Raw genomic sequence first — 19,164 nt, 5'->3', positions numbered from 1 at the left:
TTCTTAGGCTAAATCCGACATCAAGAATCAGTTTAAAGACATTTTATTAATTGTGATATATGTGAATATTTATAGTGTGATTTAGTCACTGTTTTGGTATAGTTGCTCAAAATTGTTATCTAAGTTTAAGTGAAAGACTTATTTATTCACGATCCAACTCATTAAAATAATTACAATCAAATTATTCTTTACTTAACCACTTAAGACCTTACGTTTAAAGCTTTTACATAATGTAATATAGGTTTTCTGTGAACATAAAACATGAATCATGACAAGGAGCAAAAAGAAATGACGAACAAAAAACAAAAGTCCAAAATCAACACCTTTTTATTTATTTCATAAAGGATGAGTGCAAAGAAAGAGCTTGTGATGTGTACCAGTCGCTAAGCCATGGACCATAAGGCATCAGTAAATACAAGCTTTATATATATACTTACAACAAATACATAATACAAAAAACTCAATCATGGAGGCCATCAAAGAAATCTGCAAAGACGCGCACACAATATCAGAAAAGAAACGTAAACCAGAGCGATGGAAAAGTATTGATAAATAATCAACGACCACCAAGTAAATGCATGGATGGATAGTAAGACAATAAAAAGAAAAGAAAACAACGTTAACAACAACACACACACACATACACACATACATACATTCATAATGGGGCAGAAATATAATAGATGACAATGAGGTCGGATTCAGTGACTGGAATATTAATTACAGCAACAGATTATTAAGCAAAATCTACAGCCTGTTAAATAGGCCTGATATGGAAGCTGCTAATAATGGTTGTTAACAAGATCCCATCTTCTCGTGATTTCCCAGCGTGAAAACACTGTCCCAACACATCCTCATAGCCCCCATTTAAAAAGAAAATATATATATAAACATTATAGCACAGTTATTTATTTATAGGTTTAAAATTGTGACTTACAAGGCCTGATATAGACTTATTTTAAATATTTGTATTACTTTCTCAGGTTATCACATAAGCTGTCATTGTACTTAGTCATAGTTTGTAAAACTACTATGTGTGGTACTGTATTCGAGGGGGTCCGTAACATTAACAGATCCCCTAAAAATGTTCTCATGCATGTAAAAACGGCCGACCGTACAAATATAAACGCCCACCTAACAACATCTGTATTTTTGTGATCCTAAAATATACTTCAAAAATAACAGCAGCAACAAGTTTGTGAGCACTGGCACTGTTTATGACCCAAAAACCATGGCTTTACAAGTGAGCAGATTGTCTGTACCCAGAGTGCATGGTGCGGAGATGGTGGAGAAAGCGGGATAGCGGTTCTGTTTAAGCCATACCTAGCTAGCGACACCAACCTGATCACCGTTCCGTGTTACAACATGGACACTCCAGAACTTGCAACATGCAACAGTCATATTAATGAGACGTGATTTATAATAATATACAAAAATGCCGTCGTGGTGAAAAGTGCACTATTACTCATGGTACTGTGTATTCTCTACAATATAACAATGTGTAGCCTAGTACAAACAACGCAAAGCTTTAAATTATGCTAAAACATTCGTAAGTATGCACTGATAAGAAAAGGTTTGTAAGTGTGATAGATACAGTCTGTTATATCTATCCCTTTCTTTGTAGGCTCAGGAATAGCAGTTTACCTCCAGGTAATTCTGTTTTTGTCACAGTTAGGCATGATACAATTCAAGTGTCGATAATATACATACGTGCCTCATGGCACACTCAATTGTACGAGCGCATCTTTCGATATAGGCGATGCTGACCGTGCGAGTAAATGAGTGACTGCTGTACACACTACCTTATCTACAATGCGACAGGAAGGGAGAGAAATTCGTCACATTCTCGGAAAACGTGTCCCCCTGCGTTACGGTAAAGCTTTGTGATTCGCACGTAATAGTCAAACAACGGCATGGAATTCTGTGAAACATATACAGCATGGATGAAAGAAAATGTAAAACAACTCCAAAGGGTACATTTCTCCAAATCGAAAAGAAAAAAAATAATACATTCATTCAATGACTAAATTCAGAAAGGAAAAAAATAAACGATACAGACAAAAACTCGAATAACACTAGATTCAGTTGTTTATAAAAATGCATTGCAGAGGTTCAACGAAAGAAAACAACATTCACTGAAAGTGGACTCATTCAAGATAATGAGAAATAATCACAAGCAGTTGATATATGCAAAACAGATCAAACATTTAGCAAAAACAACAACCGAAAGAAAAAAAAAAAAAGAGAAAACATCTCTCTTTCATGACCAAACGGTACACCAGAAAATACTGTGTGCTCTAAATACGCTAAATGATCACTGCTTTAAGGAAACGTTGCTAAATACAGCAGAATACATGCACCATCCAGTAGCGACTCTCGATAGATTCGCGTTGACTGACTCCATTTTAACGTTACCTCATGATTGTTTTGTTGGTTTTTTTGTTCGTTTGTTTTTTTAGAAACAGGCATTTTTGAGTTTAGCTCATTTCACATACTCAGCTGATTTCCAGAAGTGTACTGGGTGAGACAGGCGACGGTTGCGTTTCGGCAGTTTCTCAAGTAGTTCCACGAGCTTGGAGAAGCTGGGCCGCTCTTCCTGTTCATACGCCCAACAGAACAGCAGGATGTCCTGCACAGGAAAAAAGAATCTGTTCATATACTTTGACACGATGTAAAAGCCAGTCAAGCATGTCCGAGTCCATCTCTTTCAATAAAAATAGATTGAATAGCCTCTTTTGGGACTTTCATGCTCCATAAAAGCACAATAAAAGTGGTTTATGTGACTATATTCCGACAGCTTTGTTTGTGGAAAGTTGCTAATATTCAGACTTTCCCATATGTTTTGCTTTTCTGCAATAGTCTGGACCCCAGAGCCTGTGAGGTATATGGAAATACTCACGGATATCTCCTTGCCCATGCCTATCTGAGTGAGGTTGGGCTTCATTCCACTTCCCACCTGCCAGATAATGACTTCAGCTGGCTGGTTCTTAAAGGGCCACTCACGCGCGTGGAGCTCGTACCAGATAGTGCTGAAACATATGACACATACGAGTGTTAGTGTGCATGTACTGGTTTCTCTATACTTGTGAGGGCCAAATGTATAAAAATGTTGTCACTAATATAATAAAACCTCTCAAAAGCAAATAAAAAAGGTTTGTAAATGGGCTAAATAATGTCTTAAAGTGCCCCTATTTCGGATATTACCTTTCATGTAGTGTGTAATATAACTGAATGTAAAAGGTCTGCAAAGTTTCAGTGATTAAAGTGCAGTTTTTGTCTCCCAAAAGAAAGAACTGATTCTGAACTGCCTGAACACGTTGTTAGTAATTCCAGTCTTACTTCCTGCTCGAACCTGCGTAGGTTTGTAATGAATTTACATAATGCCAATCTATGGTCTTCATTGGCTGCCCACAAACAATGCCTACTTTGACCCGCCCTGAAGAAGCGTCGAGAAGACATGCGCTGTAAGTAGTAGACCAATCACAACAGACCAAACCATCTGACCAATCAGAGCAGAGTAGGCTCTCGGAAAGGAGGGGTTTAGAGAGACCGGATCCTTTATCGAACCGTTTCAGACACTGTGAGAAAAGAGGTGATGCTGCAATGTATATTATAAGAAAATGATAGTGTTTTTTTACCTTGAATGCATGTAAACCTATCGTAGAAGACCTCCAAAACAAAATTAGAAACATTTGAAATAGCATAGGGAATAGCATTAAAGAAAATATTAATACATCTATATATCTTAATTCTAATGTGACGTTTAAGAACAACAAAGTTCATTACAAGTCTATAGGTATAAGTGTGAATTGCTGTTTCGTTATACTTGTGAGGGCCAAATTTCTAAAAAATAAAAAATAATAATTATTAAAAAATGTCCCCATATAGTGAAAAATATAAATACAGTAAAACTTAAAAAAAAAAAAAAAAGTTTGTAAATGAGCCAAATAATGTCTTTTTTTTAAAATAAATTATTTAAATGATATAAAATGAATATCATAATACATTTAATCTAATTCTTAATTTAAGAAAATGCCTTGACGTATTTAGTAAAACATCTTAAAGACAAATAAAAGGGTTCATAAATGGGCAAAAAAAGTCTTAAATAAATAATATTATATTATTTATATAAAATAATATGAATAAATTATCATTCCTAATTATAATTAGCTTAATTTAAGAACAATAGGATAGTTCTTTTCCATGCATGTGTTTGCAAGTTTGAGTGTGTACTTGTTTTACTATGCCCATGAAGGACAAATTTCTAAAAAATGTTCCAAAAATATAGTAAAATCTTTTCAAACTAAATAAAAACAAATAATTTGTTAAAGGCACAGTATTTTCGCCGCTAGAGGTCACCTTTTCAAAACAAAGGCGTAGCTTGATGACGCCGAGTTTGAGCGCGGAATCTTGGGAAATGTCGTCTTCACCTCACAGCCAGTGGAAAAGAATCTATAAATGTAACCAAACAGTTGTTCCCATGTCTAATAAAACATGGAATATATTAAAGCGTCTTTGGTGTTTCCATGGTTTCTACAAAATAAAATCGGAAATTGATTTAACCGAGGGATTTAACATTCTTGGAAAAATTTGGGATAATGTACGTACACAAGTTAACAAAATATATAACACTGTTCTAGTGGTTTTTAGATATTTTAATCCAAAAATCCTACATATTGTGCCTTTAAAATCTTAAATGATATAAATAGATCTTAATAATTTAACTTAAGAAGAACAAAAAGTCAGATGGAACTCCTCACAAGTATATCATAAGTATAAGCTTGAGTATGTGTGTGTGTGTGTGTGTGAGGATGAGGACTCGTGCCTCCCTGAGGGGCCGCAATACAGCAGTTCAAAAGCTTTAAAGCACTTCTGGTGCACTACATCGCTTTGCGTTCCCTGAAGCCGATATAGTCAGAAGTCATCCAAGATAATTAATAAATGACTTTGAGGTGCTGTTGACTGCTGAAAAACACAGTATTCTGCTCTAAAGAGCATGCTCGTGTTAAAGTTTACTAAACCACACTTAAGAGCTAATTAACAATCATTGAACGAAGAGCCCTGCTGAAAAGGCCAATCATCAGAGCTCTGCAATTTAAATCCAAACGTGAAACGTGCAGCTTGCTGAGACTGGTGAGAAAGAAAAAAACCTGATTTAATTGAGATGGCTTTTGCAATACTGAAGCACGGAATTCACTAAGAATTACTGCATTTATGTACTGCTGAACGCAATTTGCGTGGCGCATTTCCAATCTTGCAGGTGGTTTCTTAGTGCTCGGTTGTAGATAATGAACCAGACTACCTGATCCGGTGTATACTTTACTGAGACAGTATCACTTCACCACTGTGATCCAGACACCTGAATCTTCTCTTAAAAATGCTGAAAGTGCACTTGTGTACACCGCAAATCTGGACATATGCCCTGTGATAGCGTCTTCTACATCATTTGATCATCATTTGATGAATTACCGCTGCCATGATCGCTAGAAACCGTACATAAACATCTCTTTTAATAACAGATCATTTACCGCCCACAGAAAGCAAAGTTGATTGTGCCAGGCAATAATGCGCATACTATAATTAGCCTAATTTACATAGAAAGAATAATAATGGATTGCGGGTGGTTAGTAAATAAGGCCATTTAGTGAATTTGCCCCTGAGTTTCGGCATAACATACACTACATGGTCAAAAGTTTGGAATAATTAGGCTTTTTTGAAAATAGTCTCTTATGCTCACTATTTATTTGATCAAACTACAGTAAAACAATAATTTTGTGAAATATTGTTAGAATTTAAAATAAACTGTTAAAAAGAAAACTGTTTTCTACTTTAATATATTTTTATTAAATGTAATTTATTCCTATGATGCAAAGCTGAATTTTCAGCATCATTACTCCAGTCTTTTATGGAAGCTTGTTTCCACCACTTAATAAAAATATAAAACAAAAAAGGCAATTGTGACTTTTTATCTCACAATTCTGACTTTTTATAACTCACATCAGCAAGAAAAAAAGTCAGAATTGTGAGATAAAAAGTCGCAATTACCTTTTTTATTTTATTTTTTTATTAAGTGGCGGAAACAAATTGCTCACAATTGCTCACTTTTTTTTCTCAGAATTGTGAGATATACACTCACAATTGCGAGTTATAAAGTCAGAATTGTGTGATATAAACGCAATTCGGAGAAAAAAATGAGTCTTTTTTTCCCTCACAATTGCACATTATAACACGCAATTTCGAGTTTCTGACTTTATATCTCACAATTCTGACTTTATAACTCACAATTCTGACTTTATTATTCGTAATTGTGAGTTTATTTCTCACAATTCTGACTTTTTTTTCTCAGAATTGTGAGAAATAAACTCACAATTACAAATAATAAAGTCAGAATTGTGAGTTATAAAGTCAGAATTGTGAGTGAATTGTGACTGTATAAAAAGTCCTAATTACCTTTTTTATTTTTTATTTCATGGCGGAAACAAGCTTCCGTAGTCTTTAGTGTCACATGATCCTTCAGAAATCAATATGAATATGCTGATTTGCTGCTCAAGAAACATTTCTTATTATTATCAATGTTGAAAACCGTTTTTGCTACTTTTGCTAATATTTTTGTGGAAAACTGTGATACACCATCATTCAAAAGTTTGGGGTAAGTGAGATTAAAAAAAGAAAAGAAAAGAAATGAATACTTTTATTCAGCAAGGACGCATTAAATTGATCCAAAGTGGCAGTAAAGATAATTAAGATTATTAATAATTAATTAATTATTGAGCACCAATAATAACTGATAATAACTGAGCAGAAAATAAGCATATTAGAATGATTTCTGAAGGATCATGTGACACTGAAGACTGGAGTAATGATGCTGAAAATTTAGTTATTTTAGATTGTAATAATATTTCACAATATTACTCTTTTTATTGTATTTTTGTTCAAACAAGTGCAGCCTTGGTGAGCCTAAGAGACTTCTTTCAAAAAAATTTAAAACTTTTTACCAGTAGAGTATTGTACAGTACATACTGTATATACAGAAAACATCATAAAAAGTCCATAAAACAGAACACGAGAGCATTACAGGCATAAAATATCCCACAGCTGCTGTCAGAAGCCAATGCGAACTCTGCCGCATTAAAACACGGCACTCACAGAGAACAACGGATGAGGAAGCAGAAGGGACAATAGGGAGAATTGCTTTGGGGTCACCTCTAGGTAATGTCCCTTTAGTGTGACCAGCTGGACAGCTTGCGTGGGTGCTGTATTTGGCTCCCATAGAGTGACAGTGTGACAGAGCCTCCATATGGAGAGAACAGCTGAGGACGCAATTGTGTTAGGACCCAACAGAGCAGCATTCCTTCATTTCGTCAACCATCCATCCATCCATTCTTTTATTCATTTGGCCCACACACTCACTGCCTCTGGAAAGGCCCGGGTCAGGTAGAAATAAGTACAGATGGAGGTTCCGTTCTGCATGTCGTCTCATGTGAATACAGTCTGATTAGTGGAGGCTGAGCACTGAGCAAATCAATTCTTTGATAATACTCATCCTAAACGAGCCATGTTCTTGATATTGTGATTTCATGATCTTGTGCGGTCATTCACAATGTCATTTTTATATCGTTTGATACTATAGCTGTTCCTTTCTATGGCCACTGTAGCAATTAAAGGAACAGATTTAAATGGAAAAAAGATTTTGGTTGATCTGATTGGATATCCAAAATGTATTTGGACGCTTAAAGGGATAGTTCACCCAAAAATGAAAATTCTGTCATCATTTACTCACCCTCATGTTGTTCTTTCTTCTGCTGAACATGGCCCACACACTCAAGATATTTTGAAGAATGTCAGTAACCAAACAGTTTCATTGACTTCCATAGTATGGAAAAAAATTACTATTGTAAACTACTGAAGTCAATTAAAACTGTTTGGTTACCGACATTCTTCAAAATATCTTCTTTTGTGTTCAGCAGAAGAAATTCATACATGTTTGGAACATCTTGAGGGTGAGTAAATGATGACAGAATTTTAATTTTTTGGGTGAACTATCGCTTTAAGTGACATCTCAAAATCTACCAATGTCACAAATGTCATAATCTCAAAACTAAAATCACTTTTCTGAGACATTTTGCTCAACGTCTTCTAATCAACCAGTGGTTTGGTGATTTTTAGTGGATACATGACGTCAGTTCAAGTTCATTTTGAATAGTACAGTTTTTTTTTATAGCATTTTTAATGTTTTTGAAAGAAGTCTCTTATGCTAACCAAAGCTGCATTTAATTGATCAAAAATGCAGGAAAAAGTAATATTGTGTTTAAAATAACTTCTATATGAATATATTTTAAGCATAATATTACTTTTTCCTGTGATGGCAAAGCTGAATTTTCAGCATCATTACTCCAGTCTTCAGTGTCACATGATCCTTCAGAAATCATTCTAATATGCTGATTTGCCATTTTTAAAAAAAAACATTTCTTATTATCAATGTTGAAAAATAATATTTTTGTGGAAACTGTGTTAAAACTTTTTTTTTTTCAGGATTCTTTGATGAATTGAAAATTTGAATTAGAAATATTTTTTATTATTATAAACATCTTTACTGTCACTTTTGATGAATTGTATGCATCCTTGCAAAATAAAATGCACTTTTTCTTAATGAAATGTTATTATATTCTACATTTAGTATCCAAAAATGGTTGTGCTGATACTATAAGAGCACATTCAATGTGAAGAGAAACAGGCTTAGGCTTATTTCTGTAAATAAAAATGGATTCTGTTAGTTTCCTGAGTGACAAAAGGCAGAGAAGCAGTGAGGGGTGAAAACACGGGTGCTGAGAGGGCGACAGAGAGGGACCCACCCAAAGGCAAAGACGTCAGACTGTTTGGAGAAGGGAAGCTGGTTTTCTGCTGTCTCAGGGGAGAGCTGACGGATGAGCTCAGGAGCCAGATGACACAGCCAGCCGCTTGGGATCCGCAGCTTATCCTTTCTCCTGCTAGAGAGAGACAGACAGAGAAGACCTGAAGTTTAAAATATAATCAGTCACAACACACTAACGATTTATTTGTACTACGCAAAAGGTCAGAGAACAAACCAAAAGATCATTATAGTGACAATTCTGTCAAAGAAATACAATAGAGGGCAAGCAACTATTAGTCTCCCATAGTCTGATTATCGACATAAAGTCTAGTCCACAAATGAGATCTCTTTCTGAACTCATCGTTTCCCCTGTAGACAGTGTAAGATTGAAAATATCTAAAGATATTTTAAAATGAACAAAGACATTTGCTTTACTGTTTCAACCCCCTTTCTTTTGCTACAAGGGCCATTTGGAAGGCACAAAGGTGTTGAAGGTGATCAAGGCCTGTAGGCCAAAATGTATATACATCAGGGTTCTACAAATTGTCACACCTTTAGTACAGTGGGGGAAGTTTTAATCTTCTGATTAGTCAGTTTGAATGTCTCACATTTGGGTTTCAGTCACATGGTCAAGGAAGGGATAAAAGAAGATTGTAACTGTTGCTCTGGCTCTTTGATTCTTGGCTTTTCTTGGGCACACTCTGGCCCTCTCTCTCTCTTTCTCTCTCTTTATCTCTATCTCTCAGGTAACTTTTGACATACATGCTGGGTACGATTAATGGTATATGATTTTATCATCTCATACATCTATTTTGTAATTATTTTAAGTGTAATCATAATCAGATTTTTCTGCCATCTTGCTGATAACGTTTCTTTAGTCGCTCGGCAACCCTACAGCCTGAACCCCTGTAGGAGGTCCACCCTTACAACAGCAATAAGATCAAATGAAGAGCAAACTTTTGCTTTAATCTCCTGTTTTTAAAATGTAACTCCTAAGACAGAATTTCTTTAGAAATCTCAGATGTATCAGATCTCAACAAAGATATTTCTCATCAAACTGTCATAATCTGAGCTACACAATTCACAATCAGTTTTTAGCTATATACTCTTATTGTCTACTTTTCTTTCTAAATCTCTAAATCTCTTTCTAGTTGCTACTAAATAGAAACTCAATACATTTCAAAGATTGAATAGCAAGAAACTAGCAACTTCTTTTCTTTTTTCTTAGAAGTACACAGTGCTGTAGTTTGGAAAGGTGTAAACACAACTTTGTTTCCCACTGGACCGATTAAAAACCTGTGAACCCTCTGCAATGATAAAATAGTTGCCTCGTTCTCAAGTGTCAGACACGGATTTGGAAGTGGTCTATCACTGACAGACATAGAGCTGTTTCAGCTTGACTGAGTCTCTGATCCAAGTAAAAACAAATTCACTCACCCATGATATATAATATACCTCCAAACCAGGGTCAGAAATTAATGGGAGCTTGGGGGAAAATTGCCATCAAAATTGACAAAAAAAATACCCCCTAAAAATCTTTCTTTATTATTTTCTTAACATATTTTACAATATTTTCTTATTATTATCAGTGTTGAAAACAGGTGCGCTGCATAATATTTTTGTGGAAAACTTTCTTTCAAAACTTCGGGGTAAGATGTGAAAGAATTTTATTCAGCAAGGACACATTAAATTGATCAAAAGTGAAAGTAATTTCGTCCCCTTGAAATTATAAGGTTCTATCTGACATTTTTGTCAAAATTGATTTATTCACATATTCTGTGACAACTTATTTACATTATGTGATGTTTTTTTTTATGTTGTGTACATTTTGGGACTTTTTATTTAGAAAACAAATAAATGTTCTATCTATAAAGTCGAATGAAATGCAAAAACTTTGAAGCTCAATATCTCAAAACTGCTCAGAATGCAGATAGAACATTATAATTCCAAGGGGACGATTTATAATGTGACAAAACATTTATATTTCAAATAAATGCTGTTCTTTTCTATTTATAAAAGAATCCTGAAAAAAAAAATAGTTTTTGTGATTTATGAGGGCACAAATTTGTATATTGACATGGGTATTACACTGGTATTACAACGTAAACATGAAATATGAGGACATTTCATGAGTCCTCATATTTAAAATAGCTTTAAAAACATACTAAACAATGTTTTATTAAAAATGTAAAAATGCAGACAGTTTTCTGTGATGGGTAGGTTTAGGAGTAGGGGTAGTGTAGGGGGAGAGAATGTACAGTTTGTACAGTATAAAAACCATTACGCCTATGGAATGTCCTCACTTTGATAGCAAAACAAACCTGTGTGTGTGTGTGTGTGAGAGAGAGAGAAAGAGACCTGTGCTGGCAAAATGATTTTCAAAAATGAGTCGGTTATTTTCTATTAAAAACCTTCAAAATGATGTATGATTTGTTGGAATCAGACAAAAAAAAAAAAAAAAAAATGTCTGAGCTACACCTGTTTGAAGTCTATAGAGTCAGGAAAGTCAATTTTGAGAAAAATCAAGTTAAAGTTTTCTGAAGGTTCCAAAACAAAATCACCTAGCTACCATACCTTAAAAGGCAGACTCATTCCATCGATAATTCGCTAAGATTCACAAAATTGGAATGCTGCGCTTCAAAACAATGCAAAACTTGGACTAATGAGGAAGTTGCTGAGGGGAAGCGCGAGTGGTGAAGCGAGCAGAGAAAAATGGCATTTTTCATGGACAAAGGAAAGGGACTCCTCTCAGAAAACATACAAATACAGATACTTTTAGATGTTTAATTGCTAGCTGAAGCATTTGGATCGCTAGATGAGGGCTTAATGAACTCATTTTTGTGGAAAATTCGACCAAAGTCGACATTTTTGACTTGTTTTGCCTGTAACTCGTAATTAGCCCAGGCGCATTCCGACTCATTTTGCCAGCACAGTTTACACACACACACACACACACATATATATATATATATATATATTAGGGATGTCCAGATCCGATCACGTGATCGGAAATCGGGCCCGATCACGTGGTTTCAGACTCGATCGGAATCGGACGTTACATCCCGATCAGGACTCGGATATGTATATATATTCTCATTATATTTAACACATCTATAGTTATGCGGTGGCACAGATCTACGCCTGTTTCACACTGCAAGCGTGAGCGTAACTACACCGTCACTGCAGCTGCAGAGACGCGCGAGTATTCACACTGGAAGCGTTTGTACAGCATCACAGCAGCGGCTCGAAGCTACATATGTGAGCATTTCTTTACAAAGACAGCTATACATTCGTTTTTATAAGTTGGTCATTTATAAACTTGATAGTCTTGAAAGTTTGTTAACATGGGGAGGTGTACAACATTCTCATATAAACGTAAATACATAAATAAATAAAATAAATAAACAAAAGCCTCGTGTCATCCATTGCTGCACACGAATGAGGTAAGCTTTGTGTGTATGACATCATCTGCCGCGTGCACATGTTTACAAGACAGCAAACTCTGGTTTAATTTGGGTATGCTGCAGTCTGTGTAATAACTAAAATAATGCATGCCGAAAAAAATACGCGCCGCTTACGCTTGCAGTGTGAAACAGGCGTTAAGCCTCGTTTACACTGCACGCGTCTGCGGCGCGTTACGGCTCCGGCAAGGTTTTGTTCCGTCCTCTGCGCAGTGTCAACTCACACCAGAAGCATTTCAGAAGCGAAGCGGCTGAATTCGCGAGACCACGAGATTTGACTGTCTGATGTTTTTTTCTTGATTCTTTTCGTGTTTTTAATGGCTAAATGGTTATATTTTGTCCGGTTTAATTGTGTTTAGTGCTATGCCATACTTTATTTTGCTGTAGCCTACAGATGAAGTTTATACACTTAAAAGTCCAATGGATGACAAGAACAAAAAAAATTAAAGTTCCCTTTCGTGGGAACTGTCGACGCTGCGTATAACGCATTGGGAACCTTCTGCGTGTTTGCGTCATTGAAGCACTCATGTATCTAACCAATCGCGTAGCGAGACGTCAGAGGCGGGTGACGTCACGGACCAGGAAACTATAAAGCATACCCGGATGCAGAGATCGCTAGCTTCTGTTGTCTTCAGCAAGCACTCTATGTTATCTTGTGTGTCTTATTTGGTGTTGTTTGTCTACCAACGAAAGTAGCCTGTTTAAAATCTCTTTGTCTGAGGACAAGAGTTTTCACAAGCACCATATATATATATATATATATATAAAAAAGACACGGGAAAAAATGGCGGAAAAACAGCAGCATTTTGTTAAATGTGTACATCCCTGCGATAGATATCTGACACCGGGGGATACACATGAAATGTGTGTTGTTTGCCTGGGGGTTGAGCACGCACAGGCAGCTCTCGAGGGGGCTGTCTGTGTGCATTGCGATAGGCTCACCCTCAGGGTATTAAGATCACGCCGGGCACTCTTTGATAAGGAGGGTGCCTTGGCTGGTGTTCCCCGCGGATCGGGTCCCGCTGCTGCTGAGGCACAGCGCAGACTCCATTCGTGGGGTTCACAAATGGAGCTGGCAGAGGGGATGGAGACGGGCCCAGCCTTATCTCGTCCCTCACCTGCCAGGTCCAGTGTCTCTCCTCTGGTGGTGGAAGCACGCGCTGCGGTTTCTTCCCCCCGGAGAGAGACACCGGCGCTTCACCTCTCTTCCTCCGAGGAGGTTGATGCGGCGAGCGCCGAGGCTGGGGAGGAGGAACCGCCATCCTCTTCCCCAGCGTATGAGGAGCTCTTGGAGGTAGTGACTAGGGCTGTCGATAAGTTAAAAATCGACTGGCCAGCAGAGAGAGCTGAGACGAAACCGAAAAGTAAGCTCGATGAACGGTTTCTCCCTGCCCGGTCACTACCCCAGCGTCGGGGTTTGCCTTTCTTCCCCGATCTCCACACCGAGGTGTCGAGATCGTGGAGAAGGCCAGTTCAATACAGAGTGTTCAGCCCCCAAACATCGATCTATAGTAATATAGTGGGGCTGAAACAGCATGGCTATGGGGCGATGCCTCGGGTTGAAGAGACGCTCGCGGGCTATCTCTCGCCCGAATCTGCATCGTCCCTAAAAACCCCGACGCTGCCCACTAAGCCCCTAAAGACAACATCAGGCTTGGTGGGCAAGGCTTATGCGGCAGCAGGCCAGGCAGCAGCGTGCTTACATACGATGTCGCTGCTGCAAGCATATCAAGCTGACCTGCTGGGGGAAATCGATGAGAGCGGGGAGGCCACGTTTGAGTGCATCCAGGAGCTCAGGAAAGCAACAGACCTGGCTCTCTGTGCCACCAAAGAGACGGCCAAGTCAGTGGGTCGCTCTATGGCAGCCTTGGTGGCCACGGAGAGGCACTTGTGGCTGAACCTCTCGGACATAAGGGACAGAGACAAAACTGCCCTTATGGACGCGCCGCTGTCTCCTGCGGGCCTGTTTGGCGACGCTGTAACGTCAGTCGTCGACAGGTTCCAGGAGACTAAAAAACAATCTGCGGCGTTCCAGAGGTTCCTCCCCCGCCGCTCAAAAATTCCCCCCGGGGCTGCTGAGCGGGAGCAGCCTCGGCCGTCTACGAGCTCCTCTGCGCACCACAGAGCGCAACAGAAGTTTAGTGTGGCCACTCGTACCCCTCCGCAGAAAACCTGGGGGTCGGGGCGGTCCACACAGCAGAAGCCTTCTGGGGGTAAAGCGGACCTGCGGGCCGTTATTATTGCCAAGAAGGCTTCGAAGCGGTCCTGACATCTGTGGGTCAGGACCCAGTGAGGGCGGTCCCCTCCGGAGGGAGCCCGGTGTTAAAATATCTGGCACCCGCTTCCCTTCGGCGCCCTCAGGGGACCGTTATGCTAACCCTGCCATCCAGTGTGCGTCAGGGCGCAGCGGTCCCCGCCGACCCTCCGAGGAGGGCCGGCCGTCACTTGATTCGGCTATCTGTTGCCGGTGCGCCGCTTCAGAGAGCCGAGCCAAGTGCTCAAAAAACACCAGAGGCCAGTCTCGAGAGACTGGTTCCCTTAGTAGATTTTATGGCAGAATGGAAACTTCTACCGAATATATCGAAATGGGTGCTGCTCATTATAGAGAGGGGTTACAGAATTCAGTTCGGGTCTCGCCCGCCCAGGTTCAATGGGGTCCTTCCCACAGTGGTGACCCCCGAGCAGTCTCTGGTGATGGAACAAGAGGTTGTGACACTTTTGCAAAAAGGAGCTATAGAAAGGGTTCCTCCTCCCAGCAAGCTGTCAGGTTTTTACAGCCGCTACTTCATCGTTCCAAAGAAGGATGGGGGACTACGTCCTATCATAGATTTACGTGTGCTAAATCGCTCTATACAAAAGCTAAAATTCAAGATGCTTACACTCAAACAGATTATCCCACAGATCAGGTCCGAGGACTGGTTTGTGGCGATAGACCTGAAAGATGCGTACTTTCATGTGTCCATCCATCCTTCTCACAGGAAGTTCCTCAGGTTTGCTTTCGGGGGCGAAGCCTACCAGTACAGGGTTCTTCCGTTCGGCCTGTCATTATCACCCCGCACATTCACAAAGTGCGTGGATGCAGCCCTGGCTCCATTGAGACTCCAGGGCATCCGTGTACTAAACTATATTGACGATTGGTTGATTCTAGCTCAATCAGAGCAACTGGCAGCTCAGCATCGAGATGCTGTCCTGTCCCACATGAAAAGGCTTGGGCTGAGGCTCAATGCCAAAAAGAGTGTGCTAGTTCCGGCTCAGACTGCCAATTATCTGGGTGTAGTCTGGGACTCCACCACGATGCGGGCGCATCTGTCCCCCGCTCGTGTGAGTTCCATTCTCGCAGCCGTGAAAGGGGTGAAATTAGGCCAGTCACTCACTGTAAAACAGTTTCAGAAATTGTTGGGTCTGATGGCAGCTGCGTCCAACGTGATACCTTTTGGCCTTCTGCACATGAGACCCTTACAGTGGTGGCTCAAGACCAGGGGGTTTTCTCCGAGGGGAAATCCTTTTCGCATGATCAAAGTCACGCGGCGATGCCTTCGTGCCCTGGCCATGTGGAAAAATCCCTGGTTCCTGTCCCAGGGACCTGTGCTGGGGACTTCTGGTCGTCGTGTAATGCTTACGACAGATGCTTCCCTCACGGGCTGGGGGGCGATCATGAGTGGTCGCTCAGCTCAGGGTCTATGGGAGGACCATCAGCTCTCCTGGCACATAAATCGGCTGGAGATGATGGCGGTATTTCTAGCACTGAAACACTTCCTCCCAGACCTGAGAGACCACCATGTGTTGGTCCGCACGGACAACATGTCGGTGGTCTCATACATAAACCATCAGGGGGGTCTGCGGTCTCGCCAACTATATTACTTGGCCCGTCGGATCCTCCTGTGGTCCCTAGGGAAGCTGCTCTCGCTAAAGGCAGCTTACATCCCGGGGTATCAAAATGTGGGAGCAGACGCCCTGTCGAGACAGGGGCCGAGGCCCGGGGAGTGGAAGCTCCACCCGGAAGTGGTGGACCTCATATGGAGAAATTTCGGTCAAGCAGAAGTCGACCTATTTGCATCGGGAGAGTCAACCCAGTGTCCACTCTGGTACTCCCTAACACATCCAGCACCTTTGGGTCTGGATGCCATGGTACAGACGTGGCCGAGGCTACGTCTGTACGCATTTCCCCCGTTCGCTCTGCTCCCGGGGGTTCTGGAGAAAGTACGCCAGGAGGGGGCCAGCCTGATACTGGTAGCCCCGTTCTGGCCAACCAGGATATGGTTTTCGGACTTAGTGTCCCTACTAGACGGCTCCCCAATGGAGCTTCCCCTCAGACAGGATCTCCTGTTGCAAGCGGGCGGCACGATAATGCATCCTCGCCCAGAACTGTGGAAGCTATGGGCCTGGCCTCTGAGGGGGCCAGGTTCATAGATGCTGGTCTCCCAACTGAGGTTGTGGAGACCATCCTTAACTCCAGAGCTCCCTCCACGAGGAAGCTATATTCCTATAAATGAAATTTATTCTCTACTTGGTGTAGACAAAATGATACGGACCCTGTCCACTCTTCCATAAGCTTTGTGCTAAGATTCCTTCAAGAAAAATTCTCAGAAGGCTTATCCCCTTCTACCTTAAAAGTCTATGTTGTGGCTATCTCAGCCTATCATGCTCCTCTTGAGGGGGATTCCTCGGTTGGACGAGACCCCCTCGTCACACGCTTCCTCCGTGGTACACTGAGGTTGAGGCCTCCAGTGCGCACAAGGGTTCCGGCCTGGGACTTGGCCGTGGTACTGCAAGGGTTAGCCGAGGCTCCCTTCGAACCATTAGAGGAGGTTCCAGAAAAATTCCTCACTCTAAAAACTATTTTCCTACTCGCTATCACTTCCCTGAAAAGGATAGGAGATTTACAAGCACTTTCAGTTGCTCCATCTTACCTGGAATTTGCCCCAGGAATGGTGAAGGCATTTCTTCATGCTAGACCTGGCTATGTGCCGAAGGTCCCCACCAATGTCCCAGGCCCTATTGTGCTCCAGGCCTTTTACCCTCCTCCCTTTGGGAATTCGGATCAGGAAAAGCTGAATCTGCTCTGCCCAGTGAGGGCTTTAGATGCGTACGTCCACAGAGCTGCCCTGTGGCGAAAATCAGATCAACTGTTTGTCTGTTATGGGTCCCCTAAGAAAGGGGGCCCAGCATCGAAGCAGAGGATGAGCAAGTGGGTGGTCGAGGCCATCTCACTTGCATACGAAGCGGCCGGACAGCCTTCCCCACTGAATGTCCGTGCCCATTCTACTAGGGGTATGGCGGCATCAAAAGCCTTGATGTCTGGAATTTCCATTGATGACATATGTGATGCAGCTGGATGGTCATGCCAGCACACATTTATTAGGTTTTACAACCTGGATGTCGGCTCCACTCCGGGGTCTTCTATATTGTCAAGCTAACATTGGCAAGTACGTGAAGTTACGGCACAGCTGGGATTGCATTCCCAATGCGTTATACGCAGCGTCGACAGTTCCCACGAAAGGGAACGTCTCAGGTTACAGATGTAACCCTGGTTCCCTGAGTAGGGAACGAGACGCTGCGTCTCCTGCCGTACCCCCAGCATACTTGCGAGTGCTTGCTTCAGACTTATCCCAGAAGCTAGCGATCTCTGCATCCGGGTATGCTTTATAGTTTCCTGGTCCGTGACGTCACCCGCCTCTGACGTCTCGCTACGCGATTGGTTAGATACATGAGTGCTTCAATGACGCAAACACGCAGAAGGTTCCCAATGCGTTATACGCAGCGTCTCGTTCCCTACTCAGGGAACCAGGGTTACATCTGTAACCTGAGACGTTTTTCAACTTCGAATCTCTTGTCTTCAGTTTCTGGCCTCCTAGTGATGTGAAATATGAGCGGGAGTTTACACAGGGTGATTATTTTGATTTTATTTTGTATTTGAGCTGTGCGTCTTGGACGCAGCGTCCGTCAAAAATAGGCTTTGGCGCCTATCTTTAGCGAAGCGGCGCGGCGAGCCGCTTCTGGGACGCTTCGAAAACGCACAGCGGCGCGGCTGGTGTAAACACGAGCATTGACTAGAGTGGCCGCGTATCAGCTCCGGTAGCCGCGTCGCAGCCGTAACGCGCCGCACACGCGTGCAGTGTAAACGAGGCTTTAGACCCTTTTGACTCAACACAGAAACAGCAACGCGTGCGGCATGATATCACTTTGTTGCAGAGACGCTATTGGTTAAATGCCGGCAAAGTATTTATATAATATAAAAACAAAGTCTAATATAAAAACAAATATATTTATATTTGTTTTTTATCGGATCGGGACTTGGTATCGGTAGATTCTCAAAATCAAATGACTCGGACTCGAGGGCAAAAAAACCTGATCGAGACATCCCTAATATATATATATCCACACACACACTGCCTGACCCCCCCCCAAAAAAAAAAGTCACTGTTTGGATTTCAATTGGCAAATACTTAAGAGTTATTGAATGGATCATTGCTGCTGTGATTATTATGTTTCTAGCATGTTATATGTTGGTGTGTAGCTTTTAAGAAGACTTATCATGGCCATATTTCAGGATGACAAATTGTAAAATAATTTTGTGATGCAAAGTCTCCTCCAGCACATCCCAAAGATGCACCCTCTTTCGATGAATTTAAGGACTAAGGACTCAGAGGTGCCAATTCATGTATGAAAATGATTCTTCATGCTCCCTCCCAAACATTCTTTCACAATTTGAGCCTAATGAATCTTGACATTGTCATCCTGGAATATGGCCATGATGCGTCTTCCTACATGGTTGTTTAAGAAATGGAAAGCTACACACTCCATCAATTAGGGTTAGAAGGGTTAAACATATACCATGCTAGAAACATAATA

At 40.9% G+C, this 19,164-nt stretch overlaps 1 protein-coding gene across 3 annotated transcripts in view; it reads right to left on the bottom strand.

Annotated features, from left to right (window-relative positions):
* Positions 1-309: 309 nt before the first annotated feature.
* The window catches only part of ksr2 (kinase suppressor of ras 2), a 111,160-nt gene continuing 92,305 nt past the window's right edge, over positions 310-19,164 (bottom strand). For 2 of the 3 annotated variants that reach the window (XM_051895116.1, XM_051895118.1), the window contains exons 19-21: positions 8,853-8,987; positions 2,900-3,029; positions 310-2,629 (exon numbers count right to left, since the gene is read on the bottom strand). In XM_051895116.1, the coding sequence (XP_051751076.1) occupies positions 2,483-2,629; positions 2,900-3,029; positions 8,853-8,987 (412 nt within the window). In that variant the 3' untranslated portion in view covers positions 310-2,482. The remainder of the gene's footprint in view (positions 2,630-2,899; positions 3,030-8,852; positions 8,988-19,164) is intronic. The other variant, XM_051895117.1, reaches the window with a different exon arrangement.

This window comes from Ctenopharyngodon idella, chromosome 5, assembly GCF_019924925.1.
Source record: "Ctenopharyngodon idella isolate HZGC_01 chromosome 5, HZGC01, whole genome shotgun sequence".
In the NCBI taxonomy this organism is placed as follows: Eukaryota; Metazoa; Chordata; class Actinopteri; order Cypriniformes; family Xenocyprididae; genus Ctenopharyngodon; species Ctenopharyngodon idella.
This window is presented reverse-complemented; position numbering and strand designations above follow the sequence as displayed.